Raw genomic sequence first — 19,200 nt, 5'->3', positions numbered from 1 at the left:
GGGTTTCTCCATGTTGGTCAGGCTAACTTTGAACTCCCAACCTCAGTTGATCCATACGCCTCGGCCTCCTAAAGTGCTGGGATTACAGGCATAAGCCACTGCGCCCAGCTTCTTTGCAGTATATTTTGAGGTCGGGTAGTGTGATATCTTCAGTTTTGCTCTTTCTCGGAACTGTTTTCACTATTCACAGTCTTCAGTGGTTCCACATATGTTTTAGGACGTTTTTTTTCTACTTCTGTGAAGAATGTCCTTGTTTTTCTGTTTGTTTGTTTGTTTGTTTGTTTTTTTTTGTTTTTGTTTTTTTGAGATAGAGTCTGGCTGTATCACCCAGGCTGAAGTGCAGTGGTACAATCTTGGCTCACTGCAACCTCCGCCTTTCCAGTTCAAGAGATTCTCCTGCCTCAGCCTCCCAAATAGCTGGGACTACAGGTGCACACCACCATGCCCAGCTAATTTTTGTATTTTTAGTAGAAATAGGGTTTCACCATGTTAGCCAAGCTGGTCTTGAACTCCTGAACTCAGGTGATCAGTCTGTCTCGGCCTCCCAAAGTGCTGGGATTACAGGCATGAGCCACTTCGCCTGGCCAGTTCATGGTATTTTGACAGGGATTGTACTGAATCTGTAGACTGCTTTGAGTAGTACTCTCATTTTAACAATATTAATTATTCTCATCCATGAGCATGGGGCGTCTTTGCATTTGTTTGTATCCTCTTCAATTTCTTTCATCAGTGTTTCGTAGTTTCTCTTGTAGAGGTTTTCAATCTCCTTGGTTAAATTTATGCCTTAGTATGTGCCTATTCATGTCAAAAGTCACTATACATTAATAACATAACAAAGATGGGATAATCTACATGTTTGCCAGTGTTCTTTGCTTCATTAACAATCTGGCTAGGGCTGGAGAGAAGGAACTTATAGGACAGACAACATTTGGAAGGGAAGCTCATAACTAGGTAGCATGCAAAGCAGTTTAAGTGACAGTTCTATTACGAAGGGAAATGTAGTTCTTAAAGTAGCAAAATGGCAAGATTATCATTTAATACAGAGAACAAGAGAACCTGACTAACAGCCAAGAGGCATATTTGACATGGGAAACCCACATTTGCCTGATGACTTAAAAAAATAGGTTTAAATGTGCTGGATTCTGAGGACTGGTAAACCAAGAAGCTACCATCAGCACTCCACCAAACATCACTGGAGACAATTCTGGGCCCAGGGCATGTCTGAAGACATGCTAAGAAGAGAGGTCAGGCCTTTGGGAAGTGCTAATTCCTGCAAGAACCAAATCAGGCTTCTGGGGAACCAAGCTGTGTTACCAAGTATCAGGAAAATATCTCAATGTTGTTTTCTGTTTTGTATTTATTATGATTATGGTCTTATCCTCAATGCTGTTTGCTGTTTTGTATTTATTATGATTATGGTCTTATCCTCCACATAATGATGCATAATAGGGCTATTGAGGCACTTATAAGATCCATCACAGAGTTAAAATTTGTACCAAGACCTGAAACTTCTAATGTAAAACAGGAATTCTCTAAGGCAAAAAACTGAATTTCAGCAAGCACAATTCCTATAAACAGCTGACATTTTTAATTGTTTGGCATCTTTTGAATAATGACATTGAATTTCTCCTTGGAAAATTTCCAATTGGATGTCTTTCTCCCATTACATGTGGTCCTACCAAGAATGATAGGTGAGTCCTCAACTACCGCCTTACTACAGATGTGGGGACCTTACCCATGAGAGACCATGACGACTCTCTTTACTAGGAATGTTAACCTGCGGTAGATTCTCAAGGTGACAAAGGTAGTTGGAACTGAGACATCGCAAAGGTAGTGCTTGAAAAGGGCTACCGATGAGTTACCTGAATATTTTCCATGCATTCATTCATTCAACAAATATTTATTGAGTACCTCTTACTATGTGCAAAGCACTGAGCTCATTGCTAAGGAAACAGTAATGTAGAGCAGACAGAAATTACCAACCTTGTGGAGTTTATATTTCAGGGAGAAGAAAATAATAATGAGAAAATCAATCGATCAAATATATAATACATTAGATGGTGTCATGTGTTATAGAAAAAAATTAAGCAATTATAATCAGTAGGGAGTGAAGGGGCAGGAGACTGTGATCTTAAAACAACTGAGGAAGACCTCATTGGGGAGGCCAGCAGATAGCAGGAGGGGAGATGAGATCTGAGGTCTGACAGACAGAGTCCTGGGGTGCAGCAAACAGAACTGAGAAGTAAAAGTCAAGGAGGCAGGAGGAAAACCAGGAGAGTATAGTGTTCTGGAAGCCAAGAAAGAACATCAAGGAGGAAAGAGTGAGAATTTGTGTTAAATCCTTCAGAACAATTAAAGAAGGGAAGACTGAAATTGATTCAGCAACAGGAGGCTATCAGCAATACTGATATAAGGCATTTCGGTGGATGAATGTGCATAAAAGCCTGAGGTTCAAGAAAGAATGAGTGGGAAGAGAGGATTTGGGAACAGCAAGCACAGACAACTATTTGAGTTCTTCTGGGAAGATAACAAAAAAATGGGATAGTACCTAGAAGGGGATATGGGATTGAGAAAGGTTCTTTGCAGTTGTTGCTTTTTTTTCTTTTTTATGTTTCAAACAATTGCAGAAATTACAATATGCTGATGTGTTGACAGGAAAGATTTAGTGGAGACAGAAAAGTTAATGACACAGAAGACAGAGGGAGAAACCACTGGACCCCAGTCCTTAAGGATACAAGGGGCAATCAATCAGCTCTAGTGCCCAAGGGAAGGGAATGCCTTTAGATAGGAGCACTGGGTTCCCCTGTCACACAGGAGAAATGGTAGAAACATGGGCACAGGTGTGGATATTGTGGTGGTAGCCTGTAGAAGTTCTCTTCTGATTGCATCTGTTTTCTCTGCAGAATAAAAAGCGGTATCTGAGACAATCATCTAGATGAGAAGAAGAAATGGCCTAGAGAAACACAGTAGGATGCCAGCTACTACAAGGGCCCTTGAGGTTGCTTTGCGATGTCTGATGCTTTAATTCTACTTTCCATTATGTGATTGACCAAGAAGGCTTTCAATTAATTTTCTTTTATTTTTATTTGATTTTATTTTTTGAGACAGGGTCTCGCTCTGCCGCCCAGGCTGGAGTGTAGCGGCACGGTCTTGGCTCACTGCAACCTCTGCCTCCTGGGTTCAAGTGATTCTCGTACCTCAGCCTCCCAAGTAGCTAGGACTACAGGCACGTGCCACCACACCCGGCTAATTTCTGTATTTTTAGTAGAGATGTGGTTTCACCATGTTGGCCAGGCTGGTCTTGAACTCCTGGCCTCAAGTGATCTACCTGCCTTGGCTTCCCCTGTTCTGGGATTACAAGCATGAGCCACTGCTCCTGGGCCCTCTTTTTATTTTTTTAAATTAGCCACCATTGACATATGTTGCTTTCAGCCAAAAAACTAATATACAAACTTTTTTGAGGCCTAGAGTGCCCCTAATATCTGACTTTAATAAAATAGTCATCCTATTCTACCCAATCCTAGGTACCTCCAAATACATAGCAAGACCTGCTTGCAATATACCAATAAGACCGAACATTTTGGGTTCCTCTACCACCTACTGAAGAGAATAATGATTTACATTTACAATACCAAATTGGAAACACTAAATAAATCAGGATGATAAACTGCTGGAAAAAAAGCATTCCTGTCCATGTGTGAAAGCAGAAAGACTGATACCAAAATTCAACCCCCCTGAACTTTTCTTCAAGCCCTTTGAGTTAAACTGTAAAAGTGAAAAAGTATCCACCAAGATAGAATGAAGCTGAATATATGCATAACCTTAGAGTATGGATTAATACTTCAATACAGATTTCAGTAACTTGAGGAAGGAAATCCACGTGAAGACTGCTCTCAGGGGGAAACTGGAAGGTCAAGAGGGCCATTTTCACAGTGGATGGTAATGTTTAATCTGGGAATGGCATCAGAGAGAGCAGTCAAACTGAGTAAAACAGAAGGAAAGTAGGACTCTCCCACAAAGAGAAACATTTCAAAGATCACAAAGATGAGTGGAAATTTCCAGACCATGCAGACAAAGATGAGTCTTCATGATATAACGTGCCATCCCCCTCCAGGAAATTAAGAGTTATTAAACTCTAGCAAAGACAGCTGCTTCTGAGATGAAATCAGCCTTGCGACACCAAGAAGCAGAAGTCCGGGGGGGGTGGGGGGGAGGGGGAGTAACCTCCATGGAAATCAGCCCCACATGGCTTGTTCCTTCAAACAGGTGCACTGCTCCACGGGGCATTTAAATCATGAAGAGCCTGATATTCACAGGGAAGTGTGAGACTTGAGATAAGGTAGGACCCGAAACCAGAGATGAACAGCTCTTTCTCCCAGCTGGCCCTGTGCTAGCTCATCTTTTGCTAGGAAGGGAGAGATGCTCAGCCCTTTGGGCCAAATGCACACAAACTGCCAAGAAAACACAAGCAAGGCAAAAATAAACACATGCACACAGAGAAATCTCCCAAGTAGACAAGAGCTGTGTGTGCTATGTTTTTAGCATCCAGCCCTAAGAGTTTTGCTTGCCAATAACAAAACTATGAAGAAAGCCCCATCTAGTCAGCCAGAATGACTTATTTTGGTTTCAATAATTGCCCTAATTTCCCACACCCTAAAGCCAGCTCTATCGTCTTCTTTTTTCCATTCCCTGATTTATCCAACAGATTGCAGAAATTAACATTTACAGGAGGTGTACTATGTGCCAGGCACTCTTCTAAACTTTTTGTAGATTAATTTAATCTGCACAACTCTAAAGGGGTGAGTGCTATTGTTTTAGGTTTTCCAGAAAGAAGAGACTTAAAGTGTAGTTACACGTTGCTTAACAATGGAGATATGCTGAGAAATAGGTCATTAGGTGATTTTGTTGCTGTGTGAACATCATACACTTGTACAAACCCAGATAAATGGTAGAGCCTGCTGCACACCTAGGCTCTACGGTATACCCTATTGCTCCTAGGCTACAACCTGCACAGCATGTTTGTACTGAATACTGTAGACAATTGTGACACAATGGGAAGTATTCATGCATCTAAACAGAAATGGTAGAGTAAAAACATGATGTAATCTTAAGGACTACTGCCATATACGTGTTTCATCACTGGTAGACACATTGCCATGTGGTGCATAGCTGTACATAAGGGCTTACCTGACACTACTTTACCAGGGGATTATTGGGGGAATGAGGCAGAGAAGAGAAGCCAGACCCCACCTGGGTCAAGCACCAACACACTTGCTCAATCTCTTGAGACCATCTTCAAAGAGGCTGTTAAACAACTGCTTCTGGGATACTCAGCTCCCTTCTCTCACTGTCCAAAGGTTTTCTCCTCAGAGTGCCCCCCTTGTCCCAGTGAATCTGTGTGTGCATGTCACTTTGTGTCATGCCTCCCTAGGGTGGTAAGAAACACAGGTATGAGGCTCCAGGCTGCCAGGCTGCACTTGCAGGAAGTGCAGTGGAGCCCACACAGAAGTGGTCATCTCAGTGGTGGCTACAATACAAACAGGAGAAGCCAAGAAAACCTGATGTGCTAAGTTAAAACTTCCTGATACAATTATTATCATCTTTTTTCAGATGAGGAAACTCAGGCATAGAGAAATAATTCAAATGCAAGGTTACATAAGAGGTGAGATCAAAATCAGGTAGTTTGGCTACAGAATGTTCTCTCTTAACCACTGTGCTCTTATGCCCTACAGATTAACTTTATATATGTAGAAGTCTGCCAGCTGCCATGTCTGAGCCACAATTATTTGGAAGAGCTGATGAGAAACAGACAATGTAAGAACGTCAGTATCGCAGATAACACTCACAATGCAATTCAAAGAGGATACAGCAAGAGAGGACTCCAGTGCCCAAAACAGTGGGAGCAAATCCATTCAACCACCACCGCTCAGCCAAAAACAGAGGCATTTCATGAAGAATATGCTCCCAAGGTCAATGTATAAGAAATCTGGGCTCTGCTAAGGATTAGCAAGAAAGAAACTAAGTCATGTTCACATTTGCTCACTTCTCACTTTCTCACTTCTATATTACTCCCGAAATTAAAGGCGGCACCAATTAAGAAAGAAAAACAGAGCGTCTTTCTCCCGCTCCTCCCTGAATTTGGGAGGGGATTCCGTGGACTCAGAAAAGGAAGACATGAATCAGAAAACAGGAAATTTATTGAGAAAATAAATCCAAACACAAGTGGAACAACTCAAAACAAACAACAGACCCAAATCAAAGGAGCTCTCAGACTGCTGAACATTAACAGCTTGAAGTCAAGCATTTCCCCTTTCAGAATGGGTGTTACATGTGATGTGAAAGATTTAGTTCCTTGAATTCAGAAATTTCGTTGGGTTTTTTAAAGCAAAAAATTTAAACTGCACTTGTATCTTTCTTTTTCCTACCTCTAAAGGCTACAAAGCCACAGAACAGGGAAATTCTTGGGTTGAGAGTAAGCAAAGATCTGGCAGTGAGGCTAAATCATGTTGAGCTCTGATTTCTTCCTCTGCATTTCCACTAATTTAAAGTGCCAAGCTGCCTATTTGCTTTAAAATATGTCATTGTGCTCTTTGCAATGTCCCTTTAAATAGATTTTCCTTTGACTCTGCCAAAAATAGCTGGAGAAGGTCCTTTGAGAATCCCATTCTTAGTCTTAAAAAAATGCACTCTTCTTCCTGCCCTATACCCATAAATAGGCCTGGAAACGGTATCACCCACTTCTTTCATGGACCTCCCATCTATCAGAAATAATAAATCTTTCAGCAGAGAGAGGAAAAAAAGAGCCAGTCAAGGAAGTAACTCCCTCAGCCCATTTCTGCTTGCTCATTTATGTGATTCACCAAATATCGAGCTCCTCTTTTGGCTTAAGCAAATAGGTAGTCAAGGATTGAAAACCCAAATGCCTACAACGGGGGCGGAAAGAAGTAAGCTGGAAGCAAGAGACAACAGGAACTGTTAGGAACTAAGGCAACCTGGAGAAGGCACACCCTGGGGGATAGGGTTGTGGCTTCTACTCAGCTCCAGCCCATTGTTAGCAGGGAGATATGAATTTTTCAAGTAAAATCACCCTCTTCAAGGATGTTGGAAACCTGTTCAAAGTTTGAAAACAGTCATGTCTAGGACACCACCACCATCAAACACATGTGTGGGCTGCTCTGGCTATGGGCTTCTTTTGCAAATTCCAGGTAAGAAACAAAGACAAGGGAGACAGACTGCCTATCCCCTGGGAGCTTAAGATGTCACAGGAGTGAGAGATACACTCCTGAGCAAACTGTCCCACCAGGTGGAATGTGATACCTGCTAAAAGAGAGGAACAAGCAAAGGCTGTGGGAGCTCAGGAAAGCAAGAGGGCACTTGTGGCAGGAAGGATTCTCGTTGGCAGTGACATTTGAGCTGAAGCTAGAAGAATGAGGTAGCCTTTGGCAGGTAGAGGCTGGGGAGGGGCCATTCCAGATAGGAGAAAATGAATTGCAAAAGGCAAAAAGATGGAGCATGGAGGAAGGTATCTGAGAAGGGGTCAAGAGACGCTTCATGTGTTTGCCCAAGAAATATTCATGGCTACTGTGTGCCATGCAGTAGGAACAGGATGGTGATCATAAGAAACAGACACAAGATGAAGCTGCAAATTCCAGAAACGTCTGGTTCAGACAGGGCTTTGGAGGCCATTTCCAGGGTTTTATCTTAAGAGCAATGGGGAAGCTGCCTTTGAAGTTTTTTTAAGCAGGGGAATCACATGCTGAGATTTGCAGTTTTCAAAGTTCTCTGGAAGCACAACATGCACTCTGCGGACTGGAGGGGAGCCAGAGCTCCACCAGCCAGAGCAACAGGGAGGAGGCCTTGCAAGCAGCCTGGGAAAGACACAATGGCAGCTTGGACTATGGGAGTAGTGATGGAGACAGAGAAAAGCAGACAGATTCAAGAGACAAAAAAGGGTTAAAAAAATCACTAGAACTCTTGAGTTCAGGGTGGTAGTCAGTAAGGGAAAAGCCAGATGGGACTGGAGAATGGGGTCAATGTGGCTGCGTGGGGGTACAGGGCCATACCACCAGTAGCCCAGCTGCCAAGCAATCCTGCACTGGCAGCACTGGGGTGTTCAGTGGTTACTAGCGAGAACAAAGGTTCTGGAGCCAGGGTGAGGGAAGGCAGCCAGAGAAACTCACAGGAGCTTTCCATCTTGGAAAGTCATCATCTCAAAATACTGTTTCCTTTAAATGTGCTTTGTAAAATTCTACAGCTATCTTGTTTGGACTAGTCTTGATGACAAAGGAATAACTAGCTCTTTTCATGTGTTTAACAGCTCATTGGTAAGTTAAATCTTATCTTCTTGATGTGGAATGGAAAAAAGGAATATTAGAGTATTCTAATATGTGTTCATGTCAAGTCTCAATATTCATTTCCTTTTATTTTGAACCCTTCTTAAGAATTTCAGGGAATGCTACTGAACCACTGGGCTCATCTTCTTTGGTGTCAATGCTTGGCAATGACTTTCTTTATAACCACAGGCTTTGTACATGTACCTAATTCACTGTTTCTAGATCGCTTAAAGAAATATGAATATATCCTTTTTGATTTGCAGGAATGCCTGGAAGTACTCAGACTCTAGTCACAGAAATGACAACAACCACAACAACAACAACAAAACCCAAGCTACAAGATGCTCAGTCCTTGATAATTTCTGCCAACAGAGTCTACACATTTTGATAAGGTATCACTTGTATGCCAAGCATTTTCTCCACAATATTCCTTCATAATCCCAGTGATCTACAGAATTTTTTCCATTTTGGAAAGTCACAACATGTAACAGATGATCAAAATAAACATTAGACAGTTGGGTAATGAAAAGAACAAATAGGGAATCAGTAAGAGGCAATGGAGTAAAGTCAGTTTTGCCCTCTTCGTTACCCTCTCTTACCTTCCACCCCCTAAAATCTTGTAAGTTAGTGCTTATGTGCCCACACTGCAGATGTACTCAACTCTCCTCCCCAAATTGGTCTTTCTGTCTCATATACCTTGATTGAGTTAGCACACCATGCAATAAGACTTAATACTCTCTGTTAAATGTGATTTACCAAGACTACTTGCAGTGGACACTGTGGGCTGGCTACTCAAAGCTCTGTCTTTATTGTGATGTCCAAGCCTCCCACAAGTGGCTAAGATAAATCCTGATGGGTGGAAAATAATCGTGGTGGTCCCCAGTGACTGCTGTGGACCAATGAGATGTGACATAAAGTGTGCTGGAGAATGTCTGGGAAAAGTATCATCCTAGCCCTTAAAAAGAGACTCAAAGAAGAAATAGCGCCTTTTCTCCCTCTGGACAAGCACTAACATGCAAGGACACAGTGCAGTATGTGGGGACTCTGCAGGGAGCTAGTCAACACAAGACACTGGCTGAGCAGGAACGTGGAAATAACCCGACTCCTTCATGAGCTGAGAAGCTAACCAACTCTCAGGATGGATTCTGTGTCATGACACAACAGGTCTTCTTATTGTTTAAGCCATTTTGAATTGGCTTTTCTTTCATTTGCAGCTCAAAGCAACCTAAATGATACCATATCTCTCTGGGGAAGCAAGATAGTGCTCTGCCTCTCCAACAACCCTGCAACAAAGGAACAGTTGATCCAAAAAAGAAAAGAGACTAAGGTTTATTTCTCAATAAGTATTTTGGGAAAACCAGCTGTGAAAAGATATTTTTAATATCTACTCCTGATGTATGGAGAGTTCTTTGAAATCCTTCCTCACTGCATAAACACTGTAATGAAGCTACAATGAGCCACTAGGAATGGTATGTGTGGGGATATACAAAATACTTGGAGTCATAATATGTAAACATTAGGAAACTACCATGAAATTAGTCTTTATTACTCATCTACTCTTATTTCCTCCTACGATTATAAGAGTGGGATACTTTTCTTGTGCCCTGCTCCATCTGATGAAAACAGAATTATACAATTGGAGGAGAAAGAAAATTGAGGCTCAAAGAGGTAGAAAAATTGGTTCAAGGACCCACGGCTAGCTGAGGATGATGCTTTTCATAAGTAAAAATGCCTTTTGCATGACTTTAAAACATTTGTTGAAAACTCAATGCAAAGTCAAATTGCAAAGACTTGGAAAGTCAAAACTGGATTTCTTAAAAGCTAATTTAATCATGACAATAAAATCTCCCTTTCGAACTCACTGCTTTGAGCTTCTTCTTTCTAATTCTAATATTCACCTACATCCCAATCCACATTCTTCTCAAAACCATTTCTCTCTCCTAGGAAATCCTTGCATACGGCCCATTCTCTGAGCCAGTGGTTTTTAAAACACTGCTCTCACAATAATTACATGGGAAATAAATCAGAAATGCAGATTCCCAGGCAGAGAGCCTGAGTAGACCCACAGAGCCCAGAAATGTCAATGTAAACAAGCACCCCAGGTGATTCTAACCATGCTTTGAGGCACATGACTCCAGACTGTATACTAGATTCCAAGATCCAAACAGAAAACATCTAATTATCATAGTACATTTAAGCCGAAACTATAAAAATATGTGCATGGTTGCCTATAATTTTTCTGTTCCCTCTGAGGTCTGAAACAAATCCAACATCTCTACGATTTGAATGTACCCTGGTAATCATTTGCTTTAGAGGTTTGGAAGGTTTTATCCTTCCCCCTACCCAAGACTCTTTTTCCCCTCTGAATGAATTTTTAGCTGGGATTAAATATAAAATGCCTTAATTCTCCCTCTGTGGCTAAGGGAAATCAATTTTGGAAAATGTTTCAAAAGAGTACTTTAAAAAATATACAATACAAAATGTCTTGCCTTTGAACCAGAATTCTGAGATGCACAAGGCAAACAGTGGGTAATGAGAGAAGTAAACACCAGATTTTCCAGCAGAATCAGCCCTGAAACCAAAACTTAGGAAGGAAGCTGACCATTAAGTAAGTGGCCCAGAGGAACAATAGCTCAGGCGTATCCTAGGGTAAGTCCAAACCTGAGAAAACTGGAATTAGACAAACCTGTTGTCCCAAGTTAACTTTCTCTTACTGCTTGATTTTAAAATAAGGACAGTGCTGTAAATGAGAATATAAAGTTTAAGTGGAATCTTAGAACTCCTCTGGATGCCAAATAATTTTTTCAGACCTAAATAAATACTCTTTACTGGATTCAACACTGCTCATTCATATCCTTCTCCGCGGGGACATTTTAAATATAGAGGCTTGGGAGACCAAGAACACAGCACGCTAAGCATTTGAGTCTGCTATAGTCTATTACTAGCTCTAACCAACTCACATCACAGCATGAGAGGTTGTCTACAGGCAGATTTCTTGATAATTAAATGAACAAGAAATGCCATACAACCACAGAAAATCATTCTCAAGTTTCAAAGATAACACATAATGCTCGAGAATTGCTACGAAGTAAACAACTCCAGCAATAAAACTGCGTTAAATTGGCTAGAAAGCCAAAAAAAAAAAAAAAAAAAAAAAAAAAAAAAAGTGTCAAGGTCACAGCTGTAATTTGCAAACTCCAGTTTACAACTCTTAGGTCAGTAACAAGGATGGACTGCAAGTAAAGGGACTGGAGGGGCAAAGGGTGGAAAAAGAAAGCGAAAGTGAGCCATCCACCACGAGATGAACAAGTTCAACTGTTCAACATCTACCTTAAAGGTTTTGTTTTGATGCTTTTTTTCTTCTTCTTCAAAGAATCCAAACAATCCTAAAGGAAATTTAAAAATAGGAAAAATGCAACACTGGCTCTGCTGGGCCACCATTCACTTTTGGTCTGTCTCAGTTCAATTAAGCTCTCTTTCTAATTGCACAGCTTGAAGAGGCCCATGGTTTTTAGATGGTTCCTCACCTTCTCCAGCTGCTCTTTGCAGGCCTGAAGGCCTCTTTAAGACCCAGTGGCCATGAAGCAGTCATGAGCACCCCTACACATACCAGGCTGGAGGGTACACCTGGAACCTCCTGTGTCTTGGTGTTTGCCCTTCAAGTGTGCAAAGTTTTGCAACTAAGATCTAAACCAGCTTCTCTGCTTAATAAATGCCCAACTCTGGGTTGTGTGGAACTGGTACCAAACTGTCATCTCAGGGCATCTGGAGTTACTTTATAAAGCCCAGTTCCCATTATTTTAAACACGCTTCATCAGGATTCTTTGACATCTTCGGGGCATTCTCCGGTAAACTTGTGTATTACCTGCTATGCTTTCTAAGTATTCCTGAACACGCAGCTCTGATATGGCGAGGCAAGAAAAAAAATTGGTCAATAATGGAGTAACCGTGGCTTTGCCGAATTGCTACCCAATAGTACACAAAACACTCTTGCTTCTTCATGGAAATGAGGAAATGGTGGAAATCTTCATGATATATACCACTCTTTTTCCCAAAGGTAGTATCAAGTGCTTGACAGAAAGATGAAAACTACCATCACAATCTCCCTCAGGAGAATATCAACTTACCCCCAAGAAATACCCTAATAGCATAGCAAAATGTGGATAAGGGCCAAATTTATAACACATCAGTTCAGTAGAATGTAGGGATTAATAATTTAGGTTAACTGGTATGCTCTAATTCTTTTCGTATGCTCCAGTCTGCAATCATGAACATACCATCAAAGTCAATGGCAGGTTAGAACGCACACACAAGTGGTGACAAACACAGCATGGGAAGTCAGCAATGCCATTCGTAACAGGGTCAAGCAACAGTAAATACACAAATATTCAAAGACATTATGAGACTGTAAATACTCCCAGCAGAAAATCAGGCCCCTACTGAATGCTTTGATTATCTCAGAGGACAAGTGAGTATTTGCCAAAAATAATTCCTTTATTCTTTATACTTCTTCAAAGGCTTTAATGCATGTAACTTTAAAAATCAATGGCCTTGTAGAAAAAAGTGAGTCTATTATCCATATTAGATAGATGGGGAAACTAAGGAGTAGAAAGTTCAGTAGTTTGTTCAGGGCTGGTTAAGCAACATGTTAATAATGGAGTCAGCTCTAGAATCCAGGCCTCCTTACTAAAAATCCAAATTCTGTAAACCCACAACATATTTGTGTTTTCCTGATGAGCGTAAGAACATATAATCCCCCAAAACTCTGTGTGGTGACCTGGCATCATGGACAACACACTCTAGTTTGTCCTTGATCATCACAGGGCCAAATCCCCCTGAAAATTGTGCTAGGTGGCTTGGTTGCATGAGCACTTCCCCAGCCTCCTCTGGCATGGGAAGGCCATCTGGCATTTGCTGCTGTTCTCCACTGCAATTAACATTTCACACATTTCTTTCCTAAGCCTCCAGCATACCTGATGCAATAGTGGGAGAGAGAAACAAAAGCAGAACTGAGACCAGCTTCACTGCTAAGGTAAGAACTTTCAGGGATAAGAAAAGGGCTAGTAATTGGTCTTAAACCTACTTTGCCAAGTGGTTCATGAGCAGCTGTAACATCTGCCGATTTTTCTCGGGGAGCCGATGAACAAGGCTGTGGATTTCAGAGACCCGAGACTCCTGGTTCTCTAGTTCTGTGAAGGAAGGAGGGAGGTAATATTTTATCAATGCCACAGCTAAACGACTTTAAGGATGAAAAATCAAGGGAAACCAAAGGATGGCCACTAACAGACCAAGGATTTCTGAAAGATTTACAATCCTGTCTTGTGTGTACTCTGCGTGGCCAGCATGACTAGATCTAGAAGTCCTTTTAATGGTACTTTCTGGAACAGGGTTGCCAAAAAGAACTGTCATCAAAAAATCCAAGCCAAGATGATGATGTGATGAAATGGAGCCAGTCAACTGCAAACCCAGAGCTGCTCCTGAGAATGAACTCCAGAGTAGCTGGCTCCCTTGAGTGAAGACTTCATTTCAAGGAAGTAAGGAACTTTATGCACTTGTAAAGTGATAAACAAATATTACGTGAACAACATTGCAAGGGTTTCAAATATCAAAATAACACCTCAAGCAGCATCAAGGAAATCAAAGGAAATGTCCAGTATCCTCCAATCACGTATGACAACCAGCCTGGCTAGAGAGAAAGTAATGGCAGATAAAATGTTCAAGTCTTTCTGCCAACTTGTAACCTAAATCATGGCTTGTCACATTCTCTTGGTTGAACCTGGGTAAGTGGCCTTGTTTCTCTGGCAAACAGATTGAGGGTACTCATCACACCTATTTATAGGACTGATACGAGGTTTAAGTAGAGAATGGTTGCTATAGGTTTGTAATTTCTCGAGAAAGAAATGCCATAAACACCATCTTCACTCTCAGCTTTCTCTTTCCTGTTTTAAGCGGACAACTATGAGTAGATAAGGACACCAGAACATTAAGTACCTACTAAATTAGGCCAGTCGTAGCTACCAGGGTAAATAAATTCTAAAGCCTAAAAGGAACCCGGGAGAGGCAGAAGTTACTGACATAATAATACTGTGAAGATTCATGCCGGACTTAAATCTGATAGAAAATCTTTCTGCCCCTTTACAAGAGGCCTGACCCACGTAGCCAGAGATTCTAGTTTACTTAGGGTAGCTTGGACCTAATCCCTATGTATTTTAATACCAGTAATATGACGCTAGGGAACCTGGATGATATAGTTGAAGAATGATCAGAAGCTGTAAATGGAAGACATAATGGAAAAGAGGACTGTGAAGTTACATAAATGGTGTCATATTCAGGGAAACATTTCCAATGCTCAATTTAGGTAATGTGCAATGTCTGATTCATTCTGCAAAATGCTACTCAAAGGCTGGAAAAAACCTAAGAAGTTAGAACTCCAATAATCAAAACTAGAAAGGCAAACTTGTTTTTCTCTATCCCTCCAACATCCTCCTCCCCTCCAAAAAAAAAAAAAAAAAAAAGACTTCTGAAGTTTCTCTCCTCTACTGTAAATTTGATGTGGTTGAAAGGCCCTTAGCAATCCCTATTTGGTTTCATTTTTCTTCCATGTTATAATCTCATGAGCATGTTATGTGGCCAGTTTACATGCAGAACATGAAGGATTAGGTAATATTTATTTTGGGATACTGACTCTTCTTCGAAATAGAAAAATCTATTCTCCTCCTCTTAAAACTGAGACAAAAAAAGTCTTACTTGCTGCTTTGATGAAACTTCTTTGAAACTGGTACATCATGAGCGGTCCGGGAAGCATTCTGGAGTAAAAGGAGATAGGCTAGTCAGCTTAATAATAAAAATTTTCATATTCTCTCTAAATAGCAGCCTAGAGACTGACAAACTATATTACATTTCTCAAAGACAAACATCACAAGGAAACAATAACAACTTAATTTAGTTTCCCTATGGCAGGGGTTCTGAGATTTCACCCACAAGTTTTATTCTCTCTCTTTTTTAAAGGAATGGATACAACTATGTTTCACTGTTAACACTAAAATAGTGCTAATGCAAGAGTCTAACACAGACGAAGAGATTTCCTTTTCAGTCAGTGACTCACCTATCAACAACAGTGTTTTAAGATATGTCTGAGAAACAGGCAACTAACTACATATTTGCAAGTGCTTGTGCTCAAACTCTCATCTTCCCAGCGGCTTGTTGCTATAAAAGACTTTTGCAGGTGCTTTGGTGGTGAATTCATTACGGAGTATTGCTCCAGAATGCTAAAGGGCTAGAACCCCTAACATTAGGTATGATATAAGCAAATTTTACATGCTGGGGTATGAGTATGTTTAACTATAAACTTGAGGTTTTTTTCTGATAGTTCAAATAAGAAACTTCTCAGTAGACTATACATTATTCTTGGCTCAGATTCTATTCTCACTGGGTCCCTTAATTCCACTCCCAGTTTTAGCTAACACTTAACATTGTATCTCACTCCTGACTCCAATTACCCCATAGCCAATAAAACCTACGCCAGCAATTCCTTTTCTGTGGCCTCTCTCCTTTGCTTTTCAGCCAATTGCATCTTCAAAAAACCCACACAAAGACTTATGCAATTTCTGATTACCATTCTCCTCTCTTTTGAAGACTAGGTCCCACCTTTCTGTAAGAAGAACTATGGTATTGCTGTCCTCTAAGTCTGGTATAAGAATTTTGGTTTATTCATGAAACTGAGATGCAGGCAGCTGGTCAATAACCCAACCCTTAATAATGAAAGGAGGTGTAGAGAGGTTGCAGTAATATCATATATAAGTGATACAAGGAAAATAGTCTCTCCAGGGAGATAATATTGTCCAATACATGTGGAAAGAGTCAAAAAAGGAGTTCCATTAAGTTCTCGTTTTTAAGAACCATTGTCAGCAATGTACTCTGTGTAAAGTGTGAAACTATCAAAATACACAGGGTATGCAATCATCTATTCTTAACAGAAATCCATGATTCCTTGTGTTCTTAGCATGATTATTCAGGGACTTCAGGGAAGACCCCATTTTAGGTTCTGTTCAAGGCTAATTATCACTATACCTCTCATATAGAACCAAGTTTCCTAAATCACTAACGGTGTCACGGCACAAAGGCGACCCATCAACTATGGATGATTTACAATTGGTTTGACCAGCTGAGCTAAATGCACCCACACAGAAGCTGTTTCCACATCTCAAACACCCACCCGACAGCTCTCCGGAGTCTGAAAATAAAACTGCTTTCTTCCTGATTGCATGATAACTAGCTGGCACTCTGCCTTGCAAATGGAAAGTCCCTACCTTAGGTAGGTCTTCAGAGCACTAGTGATGGTCTTTATCTCCCATTCAGCACAGATATCTGTTTCCGTCTCAGAAGCAGTCTTGGGGTCTACAATGAAGAAAAGACAATGCATAAAGCAGAGCATAAAATGGAACTAATAAATAAGCACACATAAAGGCATCCAATCTTGCTAGTAATAGAGAAATGCAAAGTAAAACAAAAACGATAAGTATTATTTTTTATCTATGAAATTAGGAAAATGTTTAAAAATCCCAATATCTATTTGCTGGTAAGAATGAGTGAAACTATCCTCTCCTATCCTGCTGGCAGCAGGAGAGATAAATGCAACTGTTTTGAGAAGCAATTTGGCAATATGTATCGAAGACTTAAAAATGTTTACATCCTTCCAACCAGTAATCCCATTTCCCCCAATCTGTCCTCAGAAAATAAGATAAGGCATGAGAAAAGTTACAGACCCCAGAAATGTTCAGCATACACTCTTCTTTATAACAGCAGAAAAAAACAAAAAAAGGAGACAACCTAAATGTCCAGTGATAGAATGGGTAAGTGAATTACAGTGTGTCTACCTGATGAAATATTACCTTGCCAATTTCTATGACAACGATAACTGCAAAGCAACATGGAAAATGCCTGTATTATATAATGTCAAATAAAAAAATCAAGATACGTTTGTGAGAAACTTTTTCTATAAACTTTTTATATGAATAAGGCTGAAAGGAAATACTCTAAATTAGTGGTTGGGTCAAAGTGGTGGACTGTGGTTTTTATATTTTCTAAACTATGATTTTATTCCATTACTTTCATATTTCTTAAGCTCAAACGTGCAATGGGAACCACCATAACTATATCTGCTCCTGATAATTTCTTTTGTCTCTTCTTGTATTGACTTTGAAACAAGTCAGTATATTTTAAACAAGCATGTATGATAAAAGAACTAGAAGAGGTGATTCCTGTAGTCTTCCCGAGTAGCACACAAGGAGGTGACAATAAGAGGCAGAGACTGGGGAGTGTAATGGCTTCACAGATCCCCATCCTGTCCCTGGTGAGGCAGGCCAGGTCACACATGTACTGGTGGGAGGGTCGAAGAGTCTTTCAGTGCATAGGAGGGAGAGTTCAACTCTCTTAAACTGATTAAAGACTAGTTCTTTGCCCGCCAGCTCTCGGTCCATTTTTTTCCTGCAAAGCACCTCATTTTGAGTAGGAGAACAACCCTTTTCTTACTTTTTCCAGGGGTGAAGAATGAGCTTCAGGAAAAACTGGCCAAAAGCATAATCTCTCTCTAGACTCCACGACTGGATGAGAGATTGCCCAGGACGTAAGGCTGCCCAATCAGAGTAACTTTCCCAACTTTTCCAGGAGTCAGGAACAGATATTTGCTGTTTGCTGGGCTTGCATTGGGAGGTTATGTAACTACCAGGTGCCACCACACAGAGCCTGAAAGTCTGACAAATCCAGAGATGAGATAAGCAGAAATAGTGGATCCTGAACCTTGTATTTGCCTCTCCTTCTTATCATGCAAGCCAGTAAATTCCTTTTTCCCCTTAAGCCAGGTGAGGTCGGGTTTCTGTCTTTTTACAATGCAAAGAGATCTAAATGATGCACCAGGAAAAGGGAGGCAGCCACCAGACTGCATCTTTCTGAACAGTCTCCAAGGATAATTCTGGGGCATCAATGAAGAAAGCAGGTCCAACAGCCTTTCAGGGCCAACAGCCTTTCAGCTAGAAAAGGAGAATGAGTCACAGGTAGGCACAAGACATTTTCTATTTACTGGGAAAGAAACCACCTTCATCCAAAGAGAAAGAGGCCAAATACTCATGAATGGCTTCAGGATTTAGCCTATAATCAACAGGTAGGGGCAAAAATCCAACTGGTACCTACTGCTCTCTGCGTGTTCCCCTGACACATATTGGGATATGGGAGAGGAAAGAGCCCCAGCTCATGAAACGTGTGGCTCCCAAAGGCACAGTACCTGACCTGTATGATGGTTACAGGTGACCCTAAGCAATAAAACGAAGTCTTTCTTGTCACATGAAACAAACAAGGAAGAAGTTAAAGAGCATAATTTTAATCCTGGGGCCACAGAACAGTAAATTCCATAGAGTTCTAACACAGCAAATTTCTGAAAAGCTCACAAAATGTGATTTTCCTGGTATCCAAAATGCCTGCCACTTTAATTTGTGTCTTTCTTTGTCCTCTTGCACTCCCCGGGTGGCTTTTTCCTGCGAAAGAGTACTTATCAAAAACCTTCACTTTGCATGACCTCTTTCCCTCCCCATCCCAAGACACATGGAGAGCTGCCATCCTGCATGGCTCCTGGATGTGAGACAAATGTTACTGTACATTTTTCTAAGGAAGAAACCAACTTCTACCCAAGAAGAGTGAACCTAAAACTGAACAGGCAGCAGTTGGCAAGTCTGGGAGTTGTGAACTGTTCCATGAACCACATTTAGCAAACTAATGATTAGCTTCCACTTATTCGGGCTCTGTAACCATAGGAATATTGCGTAACATTAGAGAGGAGAGTCAAATTACAGCCCGGCTAAAGGGCTTTTTATAG

The 19,200-nt window shown here is 40.9% G+C and overlaps 1 protein-coding gene across 1 annotated transcript in view; it reads right to left on the bottom strand.

The window, feature by feature from the left end:
- The window catches only part of ARHGAP26 (Rho GTPase activating protein 26), a 471,565-nt gene that overhangs the window by 160,529 nt on the left and 291,836 nt on the right, over window positions 1-19,200 (bottom strand). The window contains exons 16-18 of the mRNA XM_037739951.1: window positions 16,643-16,730; window positions 15,081-15,139; window positions 13,417-13,522 (exon numbers count right to left, since the gene is read on the bottom strand). Of these exons, the coding sequence (XP_037595879.1) occupies window positions 13,417-13,522; window positions 15,081-15,139; window positions 16,643-16,730 (253 nt within the window). The remainder of the gene's footprint in view (window positions 1-13,416; window positions 13,523-15,080; window positions 15,140-16,642; window positions 16,731-19,200) is intronic.

Source organism: Cebus imitator, unplaced genomic scaffold, assembly GCF_001604975.1.
Source record: "Cebus imitator isolate Cc_AM_T3 unplaced genomic scaffold, Cebus_imitator-1.0 Scaffold76, whole genome shotgun sequence".
NCBI classification, from domain to species: domain Eukaryota; kingdom Metazoa; phylum Chordata; class Mammalia; order Primates; family Cebidae; genus Cebus; species Cebus imitator.
The sequence above is the reverse complement of the archived record's forward strand: the minus strand, read 5'-3'. Positions and strand labels throughout refer to the sequence as shown.